We start from the raw sequence: 22,326 nt of genomic DNA, 5'->3' as shown, positions 1-22,326 counted from the left end.
GGCTCTGTTTGTCAGCTCTGGCTCTTGAGCCCCCTGCTGTATCCCCTCTCTCACAGATGTGTGATGTAGAGAGCAGACCCTGAGACCCTGGATCCAGATTAAACCCCAGTGGAGGCATTAGCTGACTGTGACCTTGAGCAGATCTTTTTCTCTCCAGACCCTCAGTCTTCTCTTCTTTAAAATGGGAATAATGCAAGCCTCACAGTGTTGTTACAAGATCCAAACAAGAGGTTGTATGCTATGTGCTCAGTAAAAAACAACAGCTAATGCTGGCTATTCCCTTTGCCATCAAAATTCCACCCAGCCAGATACTTTCAGATTCTCCTATAAAGGCGGAGCTCAGGCTGCAGTCAGCCTCATTGTACTTTCCAATTCCTTCACTTCTTCATTCCTTCATTGATGATTCAGTGCCCAGTCTGCATCAGCTGATGTGTGGAGTGATGAGGGATAGGATAATCATTAAGATGGGGTTCCCACCTTCCAAAGGGGCTCACAGTCCAGTGGGAGAGCTGCACACATGACCACGATCATATGCCAGTGTGCTACGGGCTGTGCGGGGGAGCAAGGTTACAAGGCACTGTGGGAGTGACTAGGATGGAGCAGTTAATCCCACAGGATGTGCAGGGAGGGCCTCACAGAGGAGGTGCTGTTTGAGCTGGGTATTGGAGGGTGTGTAGGAACCTGCCAGGTAGAGAAGGGAAGCAAGATATTTATTCCTGCAAAGAAAATAGCTCTGGAAGAGGGGAGTTGGGAAGAGTGGTGTCAGGAGATGAGCCAGGTGACAGGCCTGAGTGCCTGGTCCAGACTCCCTTTGACCCACCCCTCTGCCATGATGGGTTGTGCCGAGGTGAGTTGGGACCAAGTTCTGGGCAGATTCTTTTCTTAAGTGGAACAGTGATTCCTTTGAGCAGAGAGACCGTTTTCTTCTTGCTCTTCCAGTCCTGTGCCTGTTGAGGGCCCCACATGCTGACAGTTGAATCAGGCGACTGCGTCGGGGGGCAGCCAAGACCCAGGGCAGGTTGGGATCTGTCCACACCAAGGCTTGGGAACAGCCACTGGACAGGCCTTGCAGATGCGTGCCTCCCCTCCACGTGCAGCCCCTGGTCTGCTGGCAGATTGTTCTCCCTGAGTTTCTAAGGCGGCTGGTGGTCACCAGGCGGTCCTCTTGCTGAGTCTGTTCCCCTTTCCTGCCTGAGACCTGAGGGCAGGTGCCGACCAACATCATGAGCACCTTGCTGGGCGCCCGTATGCTCTCAGGAGACCCGTCCTGAAGCCCCTGAAGATGCGCCTGAAGCTGTGACTCTCCGCCTGTGCTGGATTGTCACTGTGATCCCGTCAGTTGGTTCCCACCCCTCTTTGTTCCTTGATGAATGCGTAACTTTTCATCAGATCCTTTTCACAGACTAACCCTCTCCCTTATGTTCTGTTTGTTTTTCCCTCTCCTCTCTGCGGTGCCCCTTCTTCTTCTCATCGACTGACCCTTGGTTATCGTTGCAGAATTACGGCAGCGGCATGAGACCACCACCCAACTCCCTCGGCCCCGCCATGCCCGGGATTAACATGTAAGGCCATACCCCTGCTGGCAGCCCAGGGCCCGTGGGTGTCCCCACCCTCTGTTCCCCCGAGAAACTCACGATTACAGTAATCACTGACACCTCTCTGGACCTCGGTATCATCATCATCAGTAGAGGGAGGATGCTGGGCGTACTGGTGATGAGACCTCATAGACCCCCGTATCGGGCTTGTCAATGCCAGGTACAGGTCTGAGCTTGCTTCATGGATTAGCTCACCTCATCTTCATAATAACCCTGTCAAATGCTTAGTGTTATGCCCTGTTGTCAGATGGGGTAACTAAGGCATAGAGAGCTGAAGTAACTCGCCCAGGCTCACACAGCTGTAAGTGGCAGGGTCGAGTTTGGAGCCCTGTGCCACTCGTTGAGTGCTTCAGTGGTGTAGCGCTTTTGTGGTAATTGATCCCTGTGAATATCTGTGTCCTTCTTAGGAAAATGCACTTGCAGAGGAAATACTGTTCTTCGCATATTTTGCGTATAAAGTCTAGGGGTCTGAAGATTTCTACCCGTGGAAGTGCATGTTTTTACCCCAGTCCTAGGACTATATGAAGGACTTCCTATTAGTGATTTTGGTTCTCTTGTTCTGCTCCTGCTGGCACTACCATGTTGGCATTTATAGCATCTTTCTCATTGTTTTCATCTCTCTCTCCTTCTCTCAGGGGCCCGGGAGCTGGCAGACCCTGGCCCAATCCTAACAGTGCTAACTCAGTGAGTACCCAGGTTGGGGGTGCGGGGGTGCTGTTTCCTAGGGTTGGGTGAGGTTCCAGGGTGCAGGGTGGTTCCTGTCCCCTGGTGGAGGTGTCTTGGGGAGTGGGCTGCAGCAGGATTCCACCTGATGCTTCCAAGGAGAAGCCCATCTGTAAGGGGAGATTTGGGAGTACCATGCAAGACTCAGCTCTGCCGAAGCTGAGGTGTGAGCTGGGAGCCAGGCTCAGAGTCCTGTCCATGTAGGGACTCCTGCGGCCACCTCTTGCTTAGCAGGGCAGGCCTTCAGCACTCAGAGGAGGGAACTGGGAGGAGGCTCAGTGCAGACAGTCCAGGGCAGGAAGCCAGGGGGTGGGGCTAAGCTCTCGCTTCCCAGTCCTTGAACTAGATGGTCTCCTGTGCCCGAGGTTCCCTGCCAAGGCTCTGGGACCAGTTCAGTGTAGGAACAGGACTCTGCTCACGTCCTTGGCCCTCGTGGAGACACCAGGTGGCTTGGTGTGTTTCCCATAGAGAGTGGGATTGTGTCCCCAAGAGGATTTGGAAGGCAGAGCACACATTGCCTGTCGGAGGAAGGTGTCTCTGACCTGTGGTTCACCCCTTTCTTGTTTCTAGATTCCATACTCCTCCTCATCACCCGGTACCTATGTGGTGAGTGTGTGCAGGTTTGGGGCATTGCATGTCTAGTCCTGTGTGACTGTGTGTGCAAGAGTATCAGGGTTGGGGGGATCCCTTGTCTCTTTGTTTTCAAGACATGTTCAGTTCAGTTCAGTTCAGTCGCTCAGTCATGTCTGACTCTCCGCGACCCCATGAATCACAGCACGCCAGGCCTCCCTGTCCATCACCAACTCCCGGAGGTCACTCAAACTCATGTCCACAGAGTCGGTGATGCCATCCAGCCATCTCATTCTCGGTCGTCCCCTTCTGCTCCCGCCCCCAACCTTTCCCAGCATCAGAGTCTTTTCCAGTGAGTCAACTCGTCGCATGAGGTGACCAAAGTATTGGAGTTTCAGCTTTAGCATCAGTCCTTCCAATGAACACCCAGGATCGATCTCCCTCAGAATGGACTGGTTAGATCTCCTTGCAGTACAAGGGACTCTCAAGAGTCTTCTCCAACACCACAGTTCAAAAGCATCAATTCTTCGGCGATCAGCTTTCTTCACAGTCCAACTCTCACATCCATATGAGCACAGATTCCAAACTATGCTAGAATTTACTGTCAGTATGCAGGTGTTTGTACCTTCTGGTGTCCCAGAAGTCCCCACACAAGACCCAGAGTTGGGACCTCCATCCAGGGGACTGACCAGGAGGCCAGTCAGCTTCCACCACAGGCCTGTGGTTTCACTGGGCTCCATGTGTGTGAGCACACATGCATGCCCGCAGCTGCCTCCTGGCTTAAAGAAAGGAAGGAGAGAGTCCAGTTCCCCCAGGCCTTAAACACCTGGGTTCTGTGTGGACACTGGCAGCTGAGTGAGCGCTAAATGTGGGGCTGGGCCCGGGGGAGCACGGACTGCTGGTGTGGCTGGAGCGCGTGGCCTCTCCCGCATGTGTCATCACCATGGGTTTCTGACATCAGTTTTTAATCTTATCTCCAGGGACCCCCTGGTGGTGGCGGCCCCCCAGGAACACCCATCATGCCTAGTCCTGCAGGTAAGAAGGCTGGGGGACGGGTGCCGCTGGAGAAGTAGGAAGTCCTAGAGGGGTACAGAGCCAGGGCTGGCTGACCACTCTTCCTGAGCAGTGCGCCCCCCCACCTGGCATCTTGGCATAAGGGATTTGGTGGGCAGGAGACCCTGATGCCACCAGCCCACCCTGTGGCTTCAGCTGGGGCACTCCTCACTCCAGTTGAAGGACAAGGCAGAGCAAGGAGATCCAAGAATGAGGTGTCTCACTACTCTTGACTCCCCCTGGTCAGAGAGAATCCTGTCCTGATTGTTGCTTCTCTAGATGGCTGGCAAGGGGCTCTGGGGTTCTGGCTTCCTGGGCCCAGGACTCTGCAGAGTGATGCCTCTTGAGTGTCCAGCGCTCTTGGTTTCTGGTCCTCTATATGAGAAATCCCTTTTTCCCCTTTTTTCAATAGAAGAGGGCACGTGTACTCACACACATATAGCATCACAATTGTGTTTCTTTCGCAGCTAAGAATAGTGTACCACCAACTAGAAGGAATTCAGCATGCCATCTTTACCCACCCCCAAAATAAAAAGTGAAAGGTAGTTGGATTTCTGCCCGAGAAGTATGGTGCCTGCTCCTGATATAAATGTTAGCTGATTTCCTCAGGAGACTTTTCTGGCTAATTGGGGAGACAGAGGGGTCCCTCCCACCTCCTCCTCCTCTGCTCCCATGGCAGGAAAGCTGCTCGGCAGCAGGGGTGGGGTTGGCGGCGGCCGTGAGGCTCCCACTCCAGCTCCCTCTTTCTGCTGCTGCATTTTTATGAGCTGCATGACCTACATTCAGGCTGGGTCACATTAAACCACTCCATATGTTACTGCGTCTCCAGCCCCATCTCTGCCTCTCCCTCCTGCCCCATCAGCTTGGCAGGTGGCCCCTCGGTCATCTGTGGTGTCCTTCTTTCCCAGTGTGATTAAAATTCCCGGCCGGGGGTCGGGGAGAGCACAGGTGGTGGTCGGGCTGTGCCTGCGTTGTCCCAGGCAGCATCTGGGGAGCACGATTGGTTTGGGGCGGAGTGGCGTGAGGGGGGCGGAGACCATTTTGCTGTGTCCACACTGCTGTCCAGCACCCTGAAATCCTTCCTTTCAGGGTTGAGTGGTTTTCACAGTTGAATTTTCTGTGATTAAAAACTTTGTGAATCTTCATTAAATACAAATTAGCCAGAAAATGCTGGTACTTAGAGGAAATTTTAGGTGATAAAATACAAAAGAATGAGTTCAAGTGCCATGAGTTTGTTTTAATTAAGCAATGAATTAATCACCCCAACTTGCGGGTTTCCACTGTTCTACAGATTCAACAAATTCCAGTGACAACATCTACACAATGATTAATCCGGTGCCGCCTGGAGGCAGCCGGTCCAACGTAAGTCTGCTTTCTAATAATTTACATATCAGATACCATAACAAATCATAATTAACTTCATCAGCTGAGGGGAAAGCAAGTTTAATTGATTTCAGCCATTTGTTACCAACGATGAATAAAATAAACCATCAGAAAAGTGATTAACTCTTGGGCAGCTTGGTTCCCATTTCATAGCTGGCAGGGGGTGGCAGAGAAGGGGGTGGAGTGATGCCCACCCCTCTGGTCAGAGCAGGGTGCCCAGCCTCACTGTGGGGACCCCTCCAGCACCCAACCTCACTGTGGGACCCCCACTGGCCTGGGTGTTGGTGAGGAGGAGCACAGGCTGCAGGGGGCCGGAGGGTGGTCTGGGCCAGTCCCTGCTCGGCTGACTGGCTGTATACCTGGGTGATGCAGGCTCCCCCTCTGGTCTGTTTCCTTGGCTGTGGAGCTTGCGACAGAAGCCTCCAGGTACCTGCCTGCTCTGTGCCTCTGGGAGCCCTCTGACTCCCACATCCTACAACCTCTCTGCCTCTCCTCGCGCCTTTCTCTCATCTAGAAACCACTCCCTCCCTTCTCGGCTCCTCGGCGTTCCCGCCCTGCTGGTGGTGTAGCTCGGGTGCCTCCTTTCCTGGTCCCCGCTCACCGCTCCCTCTTGTGTTCCCATACTGAACCATGCAGCTGTGGCCTGTCTGCCTCTCCTGGCTGGGAGTTCCCTAAGGACAGGGCTGGTCTGGCAGCTGTTCCTGGCCAGGCAGGAAAGGTGAATCCCACTGGGCTTGTCCTGGGGGAGCTCAGGGTGTGGACAGGAGGCTGTTGTGTGACCACATCAGTAGTTCGGGGGCAGTGGAGCCAGAGCGTGGGCTTGTGGCTCCAAGGTTGGCTCTGGCCTTTAGGATGCTCTGTGTGCTTCTCCTGGTTCGGTTCCTGGTGCAACTCCAGAGTCACCCCATGTGCTAACAGCCCTGATTGTGTCCAGCAATGCCGGACACTGCGTGTGTTGCAGCCTCTGGGTGGGGGTGTAGGCCTGCCACCTGGGGGTGCCAAGACGAACCGTACCCGGATCCCATGACTGAGAATTGTGGGAACCACGCTCCTCACCTGCCACTCCACCACCTTCTCTCCCTGTCTCTCCAAGGCAGCCAGTACCTCCCGTACCCCTGCCTCTCCCTAGGGTGGCCAACCATTTGGGTTTTAGCACCAAAAGCCCTGTGTCCCAAGAGATGACTTCCCAGGACACAAAAGTCTTTTCAAGTTTTAGCAATGGATGCAGAAGGTTGGGCGGAAATGTACAAGACCCATCTAGCTGCCCCAAAGACAGCACTGAACACTTGAAAATGGCATAGGCTCCCCTCTTCCCATGGTTGCTGTTGCCATATTTTCCCAACCACAGATGCCAACGGTCGTGGTCTGTGGCTCTCAATGATGGATCATCCATGTTGCATCACTCCGAGGGGTACCACTCAAGCGCACAGCATCCAGGCCCTGGCAGAATCCGCCTTTGACTCTGCCTGCAGTTTAACTGTTAGGCTTTGTGTCAAGATAGTGCAGATGTCATTTTTCACACTGTGAGTATCATGGTCATGTTTTCTAAGAGCTGAAATAATGAAAATGAGAACGATGAGACCACCAGTCCCAGCGTGACCCTGACATGTCCAAAAAAGAGAGGCCTGAGTGAATTTTAATGACAGGTGTGAGGACACACAGACCTGCATCAGGGAGCAAATAGCCAAAATGGAACGCACTGGCAAGTGTGTCGGAGAGGAGAGGTGTGGGTGGGGGAGGGGCGGGAGAGTGCGTGGCCGTCTGGGACGGGACGTGCACATCCCTCTAAATCAGTCACAAGTTTTGTGTGTCAGCCAAAGAAACAGCAGTCCTCAGTGTAGAAAGGTGGCTGCCACACTTGGGGCCATAGCCCTGAAATGATCACTGTCACCATGTGGGCTCCATGAACTGAGAAGATTACATTTCCTGATTCAGAGGCTGCAACTAAGTCCTACGGGTGAACTGAAGGGGGATTTTGATAACAAGTGTGTTGGTCCTTCATGGTGTGTAGCTGATTCTGTTGCATCATCCTGATAGTCGGGGAACTTTCTTCCTCAGATCAAGTGGTTCATCAGACCGTCTCAACAAAACTGTGTCCCTAACTTTTAGGCACTTTGACTTGAAAACTGGAGCTTCACCTCGTCATCTTGATTTCTACGAAGAAGATGTTAATGAAGTGTGGAAGAGAAGTAAAATATTATACTGTTCTCTTGTCCAAATCCAAGCCACACTTCGCTCGTTTATCTGCATATTTGGCAGACAGTGCAGTTAATTTGGCAAGTTTCATTTAGTCCATGAACTTCTTACCTGCTAATTTCCCCACCCGCCTTGTCCCTAACAGTGCTGCCAAGGGGGCTGATTTACTTGCCTGTGATAATCCAGCTTTCATAATGAAAGGTTTTGGTCACTTGTCAATTTGCTCAAAACATGCAGAAACAGATTTTTGAGTTTATAAAAAAGGAGAAGGCCTCAGACACGTGCCCACAGATGACTGGCGTTGTTGCTGGTTGTAGAGAAGATGTGAAAACGTCGGCTTGCTCTGATGCTCTTCTCTTAGAAACACTGTGAGATGAGAATGTGGAAAGGAATTATAATAAAGTAGAAACATAGCTGGTGCTTCTCCGGAACTGTTTCATGATCTTCAAGAGGCCACCAAGAGCCTAGGTAAGGCTGAGTGGACTGCAGTGCAGCTGTTCAGAGTTGTAGAGGGGCTGTGACAAAGCCTTGTACAGCCAGAGTAATGGCTTACCTTTTGGAAGTGAGACTGCTTGAGAACTCATCAAGTGTTTATAGGCAAGGGCAGCCAAATTAGCTAAGACTTTCTCAACATTTTTATTAAAACTGTGTCTTACTTAGAATCCAGCTTATATCTCACAAGTAAAAACCATTTTCCCTGAGAAAGAGAGGTTTAATCAGTGATGACATCCAGTGTGCTCGGAATGTTTAGAAATGACGGACATCGTAGGCTGGCACAGCCCATCTAATGAGCTCCTAGGTGAAAAGGGCCTGACAAATGGCCGACTTTCCAAAACCCACCTGTAGTACAAAGTGGTTGGACATCTTCGGAGAACTGGAAGCAGATTCCTACAGATCCAAAACCTGTGTGCTTAAGTAAAATCCTCAGCACTGCATGCGTGGACATTCTTGTGGAGCAGAGAGTTTGGTACGTGGGACTGACACCAGTGCTTGATGAGCGCAGAGTGGCAAGTCAGTGCATTTTCTGTTTGACTCTTTTCAGTTTTTCCCTACATGAAAGAAAGGTGTCCAAAGCGTGCAGGCAATTCAGAGAAGCATTAGTGGAAAAGCAGGCACCATTTGCCTTGTCAGGCGCCTGAAAGTGAGATGAGTCCCTAGCAGCGCTCTTGAAACCCCCTGGGGAAAAATCTGCTGCAGCTCCTGCTCTGGCCATGTCTTCTCAACATTTAAATACCACAGTTTAAAGAGTTAATTTACTATGTCAGAAGACAAATATTATAAAAGTGTTATATTTTTCCCATACGTGTCATTTGTTCAACTAGTCATCCTACTGTTTGTCACTGTTCACTCGTTCAGCTGTTCTTTAATAGAATTTAACAGAAAAATAATGCAGAATAAACAACTGGATATCCACATGCAGTTGAATGAAACTGGACTACTTCCTTATAACACACACAAACAAAAAATTAGACTAGACCCTAGGCCTAAATGTCAGAGCTAAAACTATCAAACAATTAGAAGAAAATGTAGGAATAAGTCTTTGTGACCTGGGTTAGCAAAGTCTTCTTAGCTACACTAAAAGCACAAGTGACAAAAAGTAGCTGCACTGGGCTTCATTAAAATTTAAAATTCATGCTTCAGAGGACACTGTCAGGAAGGTAAAAAGACAGCCCGCAGAAAATATTTGCAGGTCATATGTCTGATAAGGGTCTTGAATTGTAAACATGTGAAGAATTCTTAGAACCCAATAATAAAAAACAAACCCAACTTTAAAATGGGCCAGGCATCTCAATAGACATTTCTCCAAACTTCTACAGAGAACCAATAAGCACATGAAAAGATTATCAATGTCATTAGTTAATAGGGGAATGCAAAAGAAAACTTCAGTGGGTTATCACTTCACACCCACTAGCATGGCTAGAATCAGAAAGACAAATAATGAGCAGTGTTGGTGAGGATGGGAGGAAATCTGAACCCTCACATGCTGCTCATGGGAACGTAAACTGGTCCAGATGCTGTGGAAGAATCTGGCAGTTCTTCGATAGCTTAAGCAGTACAGTGACCCTGCAATTCCACTCATTGGCATCTACCCCAGAGAAAACATGTCTACACAATTGTACACAGATGTTCCCAGGAGCATTAGTCAGAATAGCCCGAAAGTGGAGACAACCTCAGTGTCTGTTGACTGATGAAAATGTAGTACATAGATAAGATGGAATGTTGTTTGGACATAAGAAGGAATGAAGTACATGTTGTAAGTACATGCTTACAACATGGATGAACCTTGGAAACATTTCACTAGGCAAAAGAAGCCAGCCACAGAGGTCATATATAATTTATATGAAATAACTAGAGTTGCTGAATATGGAGAAGGAGATGGCAACCCACTCCAGTATTCTTGCCTGGAGACCCCTGTGGATGGAGAAGCCTGGTGGGCTGCTGTCCATGGGGTCGCACAGAGTCAGAAACAACTGAAGCGACTTGGCATGCATTCATGCATTGGAGAAGGAAATGGCAGCCCACTCCAGTGTTCTTGCCTGGAGAATCCCAGTGACAGAGGAGCCTGGTGGGCTGCCGTCTTTGGGGTTTCACAGAGTCAGACACAACTGGAGCGACTTAGCAGCAGCAGCAGCTAATCTATGACGCAGAGAATAAATTAATGGTTGTATAGGCCTGGGGATTCAAGGGGGAATGGGGAGTGATGGCTCATGCGTAGAGTTTCTTTTGGGGATAATGAAAATGCTCTAACATTGATTGTGGTGGTAATGGTACAACTTGCTAAGTACACTAACAACCACTGAATTGTATACTTATTAAATGAGTCGGTTGTATGTGGTTAAAAATAGCATGAAAATACACATAATTTAAAACCTGTTTTTGAAACATATTTATGCAACTGTAATACATGTGCCTAATTGTTTATATTATCAAATTTGGGGGGTTAAAAAATATTTATTTTATTTTTTGGCTGCATCAGTCTTTAGTTGCAGTCAAGATCTTCGGTTGCAGAGCCCAGAATCTCCAGTTGTGGCGCCAGGGCTCAGTATTTGTGGCGCGCGGGCTTAGTTGCTCCATGGCATGTGGGATCTTAGTTCCCCAACCAAGGATCGAACCTGTGTCCCCTGCATTGCAAGGTGGATTCTTAACCTCTGGACCGCCAGGGAATTCCCCTGGATATATTTGGTCTGGTAGGACTGTGTTTGGGTTTGGCTTCCTAAAAAGTAGGTCACCCTCATCCTATCACTTGGGTTAATAAGCATGAAATGGGTTGCCAGATGGCAAAATGTGCCCCCCGGCCCGCCAACAACCCTGGGAAGCCACTGGGGAGGCGAGGACGCTGTCCTCAGAGGGTATGTGAGTGGGTGTCAGGGTGAGGAAGCAACTGGTACCCCAGCAGTCAGTCTCCTCGTAACAATCTTTGCAACAGCTGGTCCTGCTGCCACCTGCTAAGAGGGCTCTTACTTCTGCTCAGGCAGGACCCTTTCAGGAATGAAGCCATGATACATCTCTATCCGCCCGGATCCTGACCCTCAATTATTTTTTCGCTTTGCTGCGTCCTCCTTGCAGCCTATCATGATTTCTCTGCCTTTTCCCCAGTGCCTCTCTCTGAAGCTGCAGCCGTGCTTGGTCTGCGGCTGTCTCTAGATCTCAGTATCCTGTGAGGTAGCTGGATGTCCATGGCTGTGCTCTTCCTCCAGGCTGAGGCCCAGGTGTGACTCAGTGCTCAGCACAGGCCACATGCCAAACAGGCCTCTGTTCTGCTACTTCCATCCCCTGTCCACCCTTGCCTCTGGTCGGTACCCCAGGCCTTGGCTCTCCAGACTGGGCTCAGCCATCCCTTGGTGGCCATGCCTTGTGACCTCTGGCCTTTGGTTGCGTCTTTTCTGAGATGGGGGTGATAGTTCTAGACAGGCCCGAGGAAGGGAGTGGAGCAGATGAAACGTCTGGCCTCTGATCCGTCTGCATCTCCAGTTCTGTTCACTAGTGAGCACCCCCACGGAGTCCCAAGGAGAGAACGACTGCCACCAATGCCCCAGTTCCCCCATTTCAGAGGAGGAGCCAGGAGGAGGCTCATGTGATGGCCCCAGGGTCAGGCTGCCCGAGGTCCAGCCACAGTTCCTCTATCTCCTGCCTGGGAGATTTAGGGCCAAAGCATGGTCCACTCTTTGCTTCAATTTACTCGTCTGTAAAGTGGGGAGGAAAGGCATTAATAGTTTTATTCCCAGGCCTGGCTTAGTGGGTCACTCTGTGAGCCCCACACACTGCCTTGGGGATGGAAAGAGCCCAGGGTGGGATCCAGGAGGCCTGGTGTGAGAGTTGCCCGTGGTGCGTAGGCCTCTGCCCTGCACAATCCGAAGGCTTAGGGGAGGCGCCATCTCTGGCCTCCTGGTGTTTAATGGCTGAGTGTGCCTGAAAGCAGCTCCTCCAGGGTAGAAGCTCCGGGGGGCCGCACTTCTGTGTCACTGGGTGTGGAGCCCCGCGAGGGTTGTGGCGGCCTACTGAGGTGACATGCTCTGTGCTTCTCCCACAGTTCCCAATGGGTCCAGGCTCGGACGGCCCGATGGGGGGCATGGGCGGCATGGAGCCACACCACATGAACGGCTCATTAGGTAAGTCAGCACCCTGCCTGACTTCCCAGGAAGCCTTCTCTGCCTCGGCTCTAGGCTCCGCTGAGCCCAGTCCCCACAGGAAGATCCGAAGAGGAATATGTTGCCTGGGTAGAAGGTCCTCTTTGGCAAAATGTTTGGGGTTTGGGTGGAAGCATTTGGAGGCCCCTGCACAGAAGAATGGGCAAGACCCTGACCTGGACTTTCTTTTTTCCTTCCAGGGTCAGGTGACATAGATGGACTTCCAAAAGTGAGTGTGTGTTCCCTGACTCCTCCCTGACAGCACCCTCCAGAAAGCCTTTCCCCCCCATCCTGGGAGGGGATGGCAAGTTGCTGGGGGCCCGGGGCTCACCACCTCTGCTCTCTCTGCAGAATTCTCCTAACAACATAAGTGGCATTAGCAATCCTCCAGGCACCCCTCGGGACGATGGCGAGCTAGGAGGGAACTTCCTCCACTCCTTCCAGAATGACAATGTAAGTGTGCCCACCACCACCCTTATTTCACCCTCTGGGTCCTCACTGTATCCCCCTGGGACCCGGGACTATATTGATTGAGGTTTCAGAGTCTCCTGGCCAAGACCTGTCTGCTGGGCCAGTGTCCTGGCAGCTGTGTCATGAGGCTTTGGCCTCGGTTATTTTTCCATGCAAAATGGAGAGCCCTCACACTCCCCCCACCCCCACCCCACCGCTGCGTGGTGCTGACCCGTCACCCGAGTCCGACCTTCCCCAGGGTTCCACATGCCGGCGCGGTGCCTCCAGCGCTGATGATGCTCACGTGGCTGGGCGAGCCCTGGGCTCTGGCCCACTGGCCCTTGCCTCAGTCTGGGTCCACCTCTCCTGGAGGGTGGATGTGCATGCAACTAGTGACTTCCTGGGGTCTCAGTGCAGAGGAGCTGGCTGGCTGTTTTTTCATATTAGGCTTCTTGTTTACAGTCTCATCTGAAGAACCAATGTCATGTTTTTGTAGCTTTTGAGAACCCCAGGCCAGCTCCCACCCCAGGGTGCCCTGGCTGTGCTCCAGCTTATCAGACCCCAGTCCTCTGCAGTCCGTGGCCCTACGAGGGGAGGGCAGGGGCTGCTCCTGGCTTCCTTAGGAAAGAAGGGGTGATTTGGAGAGGGAAGGGGGGCAGGGCAGGCAAGTGAGGGACACAGGCTGGTGCAGGGGGGATGGTTCCTGAGTACCGCCTGCTGGCCTCTTGCCCACCCAGTGCCATTGTGGGCGTCTCAGCCCAGCCCCAAGACAGGCCCTGTCCAGCTCTATGCAGTCAGACCTCCACAAGGCTCCCACACACGGCCCTCACGACCCCCTTCTCTGCTTCTCCCTTCAGTATTCTCCAAGCATGACGATGAGTGTGTGATTCCCCCTCCTCTTCTCCGAGACGCTGAGAGAGCCGGCATTGCAGGCGGGAAGATGCCAGAAATTATGCAAGAAGAAGTGAGGTGTCGTTACCCAGGAGCTGGGGGAGGGGCGTCTCCTGCTCCCCCCCAACCCCCACGCTCTCCTCCACCCTCCACCTTTCCCAGTTTTAGTTTCATGCAATAAAAAGGCCGAACTTTTTATTCCATAAAACATGAAGGACAAAACTCAAAATAAAAATATATTTCAAGTCAATGACCAGAAAAATCCCACCCTTGCCCTTTCCCCAAGGACCTTTGATGTCCATGACACTTTTCTGTTTTTTTTTGTTTGTTTGTTTGGGGTTCTGCTGTTGTTGGGATTTTTTTTTTTATTTGTTTTCAGGGGGGGTTTTTGGGGGAAAAATTTTTAAAAATGGAAGCTTCTAGCAAGCCCCCCCAACCCCACCCCAATCAACCTCTTTGCTTTCTTCTTTTAAAAAAAAAAAAAAAGGACAAAAAAAAATGAAACCAAGCCCTGTTGTCTGTACCCAAGCCCTTCCACCAGGAAAGCTAGTCTAGGTGTGAGATCTCACCTGTCTTTGTAGCCATCTAAAAATAATAATAATAATTATAATAAACTGGGCAGTTTACAATCGGTGGTTTCTTTCAAACGGCCTGTTTTGGAAAGAAAAATGGAGTCACCCTTTTCCACTTGGGGTTTTTGGTTTGTGCTGACGAGCGAGGGAGGGCCGGGAACCTGTTTTGTTTTTGCTTGGTCTCTTCCGGCGAGGTGGCGACAGCAGCTGCACAGCTTGGACCCCAGACCCCCACCCCCGTGGTGTGGCCGGAGGGGCCAGAGCACCACCCGCTTTCAGGATCCCGCCCCAGCGGAGCCGCGCTGTGACCCGGCTGGCATGCACTGTGTCCCCAGGACTGCTTCCTCTCTCTCATGGACCTCTCCTCACCCGGGCTCCCGCCCCCTCCTGAGGCCCCGCCCCAGTCTTCCCAGTGAGAATCCTGCCAGCGGGGTGCTGGCTTGGAGCGGAGTCGGGAGGCCGCCCCCGACAGGATGGCTATGACCTGGGACGTGGAAACCGTGACCTCTGCGCTCTCCCCCCTCGCAGCGTAGAGCTGGAGTTGGGTTTTCTTTTTTTTTTTTTTCTCTTGATTCTTCCTTCTTTTTCAAAGATGGGATATTGACCAGAATTGCTCTGTATATGCTTGGAACTGGATGGAAAGACTTTGGTATAGCTGTGGGGGGCGGGGGGGGGGGGACACCGACAACCAAACAGATGTGCTGTTTCCGGACCTGTTTTTATTTTCAAAAACCGACAAACGCCACAGTGGAGCCTGTCCCCTCCCAGGAGGAGTGACCCACGGCCTCCCTCACCTCACCACCCTGCATCGAAACCTCTGTGTCTTGCCCTGAGACACCTGAATTCTTTGTACACTGACCCCCCTCCCGCCTCTCCCCTGTAGCTGGTCTTTGTTTTCTTCCCTCGTTTGATCCATGTATATCATATTATGTGAGATATCATCTGCCTGAAAAAAGACCTTGTGCGGATTATTGGGAACATTGTAGCTGTTTCTGTGTTTTTTCTTACCTTGTAGTCTGGTTCTGAATTAAGAGAGGAAAAAAAAAAAGTAATTATGATACATTGTAGTTTGTGTACGATATATGTTGATAACGTTTTATTAAAGGGACATCTTTTTTCCGCAGCCCTTCCTGACATGTTTGGGGGAACGTGGGTTGGAGTTTATTATACTGGTTATAAAATGCCAGGTGACTGGCTGGACAGAAATTCTGTTCCTGGTGCACAACAAGATCTTGTTTTGTGTTGCAGGCGTTGGCCGCCTTTTCCTGGGCGTGTTAATTCTGCATCTTCTGTGGAGAGTTGGGGATGATGGGTTGGGAGGGAGGGCATGGTCTCATTTCAAATATTTGGGGGCATTCTAAAAGGCAGTTTCAGTTTCTCATCTCGCTAATGCATTTTAGTTTGCCAGAATGTATTTTTCTGGGAAAGTAGGAAAAGGTTCCCAGTGCACCGTGTTTTCAGTAGCGAGTCGGTGTCGGCTAGGATGGCCACATGGGCTGCAACCACACCTGCTTTCTCCTTACTGGTAAAATTTGCTTTGCAGGTCCTAGGGTGCTGGGCCGCGGGAGGTTATTTTATTTTTTCACCTCCAAGGCAGCAGGGAGCCCTTGAAAGGTTTGAAGAGTGACACAGTTTGACTTGAATTTTAGAAAACAGTGCAGGTTGCATCTTGGAAGATAGCTGGCTGGGGCTAGACAGATGTGGGGAAATCCAGTGCCAGCTGCCGTCTAAGCAAGAGCTACTGCAGGCTGAGGAGGTCAACAGGCAGTGGACGCTGATTTGAACATTTAGAAAGTGGAACTTGCTGCATCCTTGGAGCTTCGGGGCCATGCCTGCAGCAGGAGTGGGCAGGAAACACAGTGTAGCTGGGCAAAGCGTGACCTTAGCCCCCCCTTTTACAGGTCTGAAGGGGCCAGTTTCGGATCCTGCCTTTGCCACTGCTCACTGTGTGGCCCTGGGCCAGTTGGTTCATACTGTCCTCAGTTGCCTCATGTGTAAGATAGGGCTGACAGTGTACCCATCGTGTGGTCGTTGTCAGGATGAGTTGACATTTGTCAAATGTCTGGAACAGTGCCTTTTAAGTAGTAAGAGCAGTAGTGTTAGCTGTGGGCAGTATTGTTCCTCGTTTGGGGAGTCTGAATGGGTGTGATGAATAGCTGGGAGGTCCTGCTTCATCTGAGAACATGGCTTCCAAGGCTCTTCCTCATCACTTGAACAGATGAGACCTGGGCTGATACTGACCTGCATCCACAGTTCTGAAGAGGCATTTATGCACCAGCTTGAACACCTGCCATGCCCCTGCACTTGAGAAGGACTTGGGCACAGAGGGGAGCAGTGACCTGGGGAAGGGAAGTGCAGGTCACAGGGGCCCTTGCCAAGAGGAAGGAAGGACCCCCAACCTGTAATGAGAGCCTGCTGCACCCACAGCTGCGGGGGGTGAGAACACTGGGCACCCTAACACCACCCTTCAGCCTGTGACAGCTCCTGCCACCCCCCACCGAGCACCTCCAGAGTTGCCTTTGCCACACTCAAGGCTCTGGCAAGGGCTGGTTTGGGGTCGGCTTCGCAGCAGGAGAGGACAGGATGTTTCCCAGATTTTTCACCACTCTGCCCTGTCCAGACCTGAGTGAGAGCAGAGCCAGCTTCTGCAGCCAGCATGAGGGTCCCAAAATGAGAGTCAGGAGGTGGTGGGGGTGACTCCTGTCCTTTCACAGCATAGGATTTTAGCCCATCACTGAAGATTAGGCGGGAGTGGACAAGCCAGGTCAGAGGCCCCAGCCTGGCAGCTGCTGGTAGTCATTACTACCCACAAGGGGCTGGCCAGCCTGGGGGTCCAAGTGAGGGCCAGCCCTGCCTGAGTCAGGAAAAGCTGACCCGGCCAGAGACCCATACCCTGTCCCTTCTGGGTAGGCACCCCTTCCTGGAGCCAGAGAAGGAGAGCCTGGAGGCAAACCAGCTGTCAGCAAGGCCTGCTTGGGGGTGGGGGCAGGTGAGGGGGGATGTGTTCAGCAACTGCCAAGGCACAATCACAGCAGGCCTCCAGCTAGGCCATTCAGCCTGATGCCCTGGGGGACCCTGAGGAATCCCCCACTCCCCACCTCTGCTGTCCCTTGACGATTCCAGACTCCAGAGGCCTGAGCCCAGAGTATGTCCTAGGCTTCTTTGAGGGCTCTGCCCTGAACTGAATGGAGCTGGGGCTCCCCTTGGCTCATTGGGTGGAAGTGCTGAAAACCACCAGACCAAGCAAGGGGTTGCTGAAAGATCCATTCTGCCCTGTGCTGGCACTTGCCTCTCCATTCCCAGGTGCCTATGACGCTCCAGTCCTTGGTATGTTACCTGGGCCTTCAGCTACCACCTTGGTTCCCTGCCTCCATCTCAGCCCTTCCAGTACCACAGAGATCTAACTCACTTCTGAGCTTTCTTGAACTCTTCGATCTGTCCATTCATGTCTTTATTGAGCACCTATTTCATGCCAGAGGCTATCCTAACACTAGGGAAACAGAGGTGCACAAAACAGATGTGGGAGGCTGGCGATGCCCATCACAGAGGGGAGGAGGGCTGTGGGAAGCGCAGGTGGTGGTGATGCTCCATGAGATGCTTGTTCAGTCTCCAGGTGAAGATGTCAAGTAGGCAGGTCTGGGCCAGAGACATTACTTCGGGAGTGGTTTGCATTCAGATGTTCTTGAAAGCCACAAGACTGAGACTTGTCTGGAGTGTGAATGGAGAAGGGCCCCAGGCCTGGGCCCTGGGAAACAGAACCAGGGAAGGAGGCAGAGAAATGAGGTGAGTGAGGTGCCCTGGAGACCACGGGAAGAAGGCTGCAGGGAGGAGGGTGCTGCATGCTGCCCAGGCCCCAGTGCACACACCCCGTCTCATTCAGGCCCCATGGCCTCCTGCTCGTCCCTGACCCTCAGCACTTGATGCTCCGGTGATGTGGAGCTCCTTAGGGACCTCTGACTGCTGGCCATTTTGTTCCTGCTGTTCCCTCGTGGTGCGCCTTTCCTACTTGCTCTTTAGTGAAAGTCGCTCAGTCGTGTCCACACCTCTTTACGACCCCATGGACTATTCAGTCCACGGAATTCTCCAGGGAAGAAACTGGAGTGGATAGCCGTTCCCTTCTCCAGGGAGTCCTCTTAACCCAGGGATCGAACCCAGGTCTCCCGCATTGTGGGCCGATTCTTTACCAGCTGAGCTATCAGGGAAGCCCAACTCAAATTGGCCTTTCATCAAGGTAGAGGCTTTCTCTGGGCCCCCATGGCGGCTATGCTGTAATGGATCAACATGTGCCTCCCCCATCAGACTGGGAGCTCCTTGAAGCCTGGGATCTGGCCTGAGTATGTGGGCCCCAGTCACGCAGCACAAGGCCTGGCACTCAGTAGGTGCTCAGTGAGTATTCATGAAGTGGGTGTTTGTTGAGTACAGCACCCCTACCCCGCCCCCCACTACTGCACGCTGTCACCTGTGGGTAGACGCTCAGATGCAGGCAAAGAGGCGGCCGATATGGCTTTAGCAGACCCAGAGGAGGCTGGCTGCTCCGTCACTGCCCACCCACCCTGGAGAAACCACCGTGTCTTCCTGTATCTCTGGCTCTTGGTACAAGCCTGGCACACAGTAGGCCCTTATAAAGGGAGCTGAATTGTTGGACCCCCTAGAGAGCTGTAGTGGGAACACCTCAGCACTCAGTCCCTGACCCCATCGTGTGTTTTGTGGGGTAAGTAACAAAGCTAAGTAGGGCTACGCTGCTCTTGACAGGCTACAACCCTGGCCCTGGGCAACAAACCTACACCCTGGCTGATTGGGGGGATGAGCAAATACGGCTAGGGCGCCTGGCACAGCAGAGACTCAGAATCTCAGGTGGCAATAAACAAGGCAGGGGAGAGGTGGGCACCCTGCACCCTGCCATCCTCAGCCCAGCTGAAGCACTGGGTCCCCAGGCCCTGCTCTGTCAGACAGCCTGGAGCAGGCGGCCGAGGTAAGCTGTGGATTGAGAAATGGGTTAGAGTTCAGTGGGAGGCAGATACTGGGCTATTTTCCTTTGAGGCCTATAATTCTCAGCTTCAAATCTCTACAGGGCAGCCCCCTGGCTGGGAGAATGGATAGGATGTGGGGCCCCAGACAGCAGAGCTGGGGCCCTGGAGTTAAAGAAGACATTCCTCCTGAGGTGTGAACACATAGCAGCCAGAGATGTCAAAGAATGGAAGAGGCTGCACTGAGAGGTAGTTAAGTTCCCCATTGCTGGACGTGTGTAAGCCAGCTGGGGAAGGACAGATCGTACATGTGTTGGATGAGGGTGTGTTGGTTCCTGGGCTCTCAGGTTGAGGGCAAAGCTGAAGATAAACCCCTTCTCAGGAGCTGAACTTGGGCTGGAACTAGCTCACTCTGACCTCTAAGTCACCTCTAAGAGACATCTCCATAGACTCTGCGGCTCTGAGACTCAACTTCCATCTGCCAAAGACCACGCCAGACCCAGTTCTGTGAACTCTGCAGAGAAGGACAGGCTGGCGGCTGCAGGCTGGGTGGGGTTCCAGTGATGGAGCCAGTGTTCCAGCAGGGCCTCCCCAGCCTGCTGGCTATTCCACAAACACACCAACCCCACACCCACCTCAGAGCCATCACACGCACTTTCCCGGGCACCTTCCTGGCCTGCCCCACAGTTGGTTAGTCTCATATGTCACCTTCTCAAAGAGGCCACACCCTGTGCGGTAAAGGCTAACACACCCCAACCCCAGCTGCTGGTGGCTCACGGTGTCCCTTCCTGGGTGCTGCCCTGGGCCCCAGGGAACAGCCTCACCCAAGCTTTCACCTCCCAGACTGGCCGCTGGCAAATGGCTGATGTGGGACCTCCAGGCCCCATACCTGGCTGCAATCTGGGACTCTGAAAGGCTACCCAGTGACAAAATCGACAGGACCGTGGGGACCTCAGCTACTCCGCCCCATCGTGCCCTCCTCCCTTGCTCACAGGTCCCTGGGAACTGTGCCCCCAGAAGCCTCCCACCACAACCTTCCATCTCCAAGCCTGTTCCGGCACCGCTTTCCTTCAGATCCTCTGACATACTTTTCTTTCATCATCATCCTCTCTCTACGTTGGAATGTAAACTGCATGACAGTAGAGATTTTGTTTTGCTCACTGCTCCCGAACTGGGGCCTTGCTGCATGCCTGACACATACCAGATGCTCCAGAACACCCTGTGGTTGACAGCTTATCACCCGGAGTTGAGGAGCAGGAATGGGGACTCTGCAGGTTCCCAGACATCTCTGGGGAGAGGGTCCCTAGAACAGGGTGGGCTTCCAGCAGCCAAGCTGGAAGCTTGGGTAGGCCCCACGAGTCATGATCTGTGGATTTGTCACAGGGAAAACAGTATGACATACTTAGGTCACATACACACTTTAAGGGAAGGTAGAGGTGGGCCACCTCATGCGACGAGTTGACTCACTGGAAAAGACTCTGATGCTGGGAAAGGTTGGGGGCAGGAGGAGAAGGGGATGACCGAGAATGAGATGGCTGGATGGCATCACTGACTCGATGGACATGAGTTTGAGTGAGCTCCGGGAGTTGGTGATGGACAGGGAGGCCTGGCGTGCTGTGATTCATGGGGTCGCGGAGAGTCGGACATGACTGAGCGACTGAACTGAACTGGACTGAACTGAGAGGTGGGGAGGCTGAGGCAGGTGGGCCTTTGGGATTTGGGGAAGCGGGCACATCTTTGTGGAGGGGCAGGTGTCATCACACGTGAGCTTTCTGGCTCTTCACACTGCGCCACGTGGTGTCTGAGCCTCACTGCATGGGAGGGATAGAAATGCCAGTCCTGCCAGCCTCACCTCGCAGACTGGCTTCAAGGGGCCTTAAGGGAGACAGCAGTGGGCACCAGGCTCCGCAGCTTAGCTCCAAGGTCCGAGGCGACAGACCAAGGCTAGCCACTGGGGCTGTCCTCACCCCAGGGGCTGGGATGGGTGCCCAGGCTGGCCCTGCAACCCTGGCCCCTTTCCAGGGCTGTCCTCAGGCTACAAGGTCACCTGCTGACAGCCCGCTTGCTCGCAGCCTCTGTCCCACACGCTCAAGACCCAGGCAGGCTTGGCCCTCTCGCTTCCCATTCTGCCAGCCACCGGTGGGTGGGGTGGTGGTGGTTCTGCCCTTCAGCCTGGCTTCAGGCCACCACTGTCACTCACCCAAGAATGACCGAAATGGCCTCCAGCTGGACTCTGCACAGTCACCCTGCCAACTTGTCCTCCATTTGCCCATAGAATGTTCTTATGGGAAAAAAAAAATCCCTTTGACTCAGCAATTCTGCTTCGGAATTTATCCAATGGCTGTGCTGGCAGAAGTGCTCTAAGATACGTGAACAAGGATGCTCACTGCAGCATTATTTGTAATGGCTAACAACTAGAAATACCTTGAATATCCATCAATAGATATTAATGCTGCTACTCGGAAGAACAAGGTAGCTCATATGTGCTGATGTGCTAAGATCTGCAATCCCAAGGCATCAGGTGAAGAAAGGAAGGTGTAGAACGGTCTATAGGCAGGATGACACTAAGTAATGTCCCTGTATGCATCCCTGTTATACTATACATACTAAGGTGCCACATTAATGACTCCAAGCTGTGGTCTCCCCCAGGGAAGGACCAGGGCTGCCTCGGGTGGCTGACAGCTTGTACCTGGGGAACCTGAAGTCTCAGCACTCCAGGCCCTTGAGCGGGCCCCTCCAGCCTCACCCCTCACCCCCCACCCACCCCATCTCCAACCACTCCCTGCCGTTTCGGAACACGTGCTTCCTCCCCAAGTAACCCCTTCATGTGCATACACCACCAGCCCAATCTGTCCTCCTCCTGGCAAAGCCTCCTGCTGCCCCCATCCCCACCCAGCTGAGCCTAAAAGGCACCTTGTAGAGTGTCAGGAGCACAGCCTGGGAGTCAGAGGCGCGCGGGGCTGGAAACAGCATTGACATGGACGGAGCTGGCGTGGGCTCCCGGACTTCCTCCTGTAGCAGCAAGTGTCCTCGCTGCCTGCTCTCAGCAAAGCCACTCAGGAGTCACACTCAGCCCCAACAAAGCCACCTCACAAGGTCCCTCCTGCGGCGGGAGCAGTGTGTCCGCTGACTGGTGACGCACCACTGGTGCTCATGGAAAGGCTCCGCACCTCGGCTTCACGGGGGTGCCCACGGAGCTCGGAATCAGCCGAGGCTTCAGGTACAATCCCATCGAGCCCAGTCCCTCTTCCACTTGATGCCACTACTGTGTCTTCCCATGGGGGCCGATCCCTAAGGC

At 52.8% G+C, this 22,326-nt stretch overlaps 1 protein-coding gene across 6 annotated transcripts in view; it reads left to right on the top strand.

The window, feature by feature from the left end:
* Positions 1-14,276, top strand: part of SSBP3 (single stranded DNA binding protein 3) — a 165,844-nt gene extending 151,568 nt beyond the window's left edge. For all 6 annotated transcript variants that reach the window (XM_055403066.2, XM_055403065.2, XM_055403064.2 and 3 more), the window contains 9 exons: positions 1,498-1,562; positions 2,231-2,279; positions 2,889-2,924; positions 3,869-3,923; positions 5,233-5,303; positions 12,052-12,130; positions 12,349-12,377; positions 12,500-12,601; positions 13,456-14,276. In XM_055403066.2, coding sequence (XP_055259041.1) covers positions 1,498-1,562; positions 2,231-2,279; positions 2,889-2,924; positions 3,869-3,923; positions 5,233-5,303; positions 12,052-12,130; positions 12,349-12,377; positions 12,500-12,601; positions 13,456-13,485 — 516 coding nt within the window. In that variant the 3' untranslated portion in view covers positions 13,486-14,276. The remainder of the gene's footprint in view (positions 1-1,497; positions 1,563-2,230; positions 2,280-2,888; positions 2,925-3,868; positions 3,924-5,232; positions 5,304-12,051; positions 12,131-12,348; positions 12,378-12,499; positions 12,602-13,455) is intronic.
* The last annotated feature ends 8,050 nt before the right edge of the window (positions 14,277-22,326 follow it).

This window comes from Moschus berezovskii, chromosome 4 (assembly GCF_049115385.1).
Source record: "Moschus berezovskii isolate FMDL1 chromosome 4, NW_MosBer_1.0, whole genome shotgun sequence".
Lineage (NCBI taxonomy): Eukaryota > Metazoa > Chordata > Mammalia > Artiodactyla > Moschidae > Moschus > Moschus berezovskii.
The sequence above is the reverse complement of the archived record's forward strand: the minus strand, read 5'-3'. Positions and strand labels throughout refer to the sequence as shown.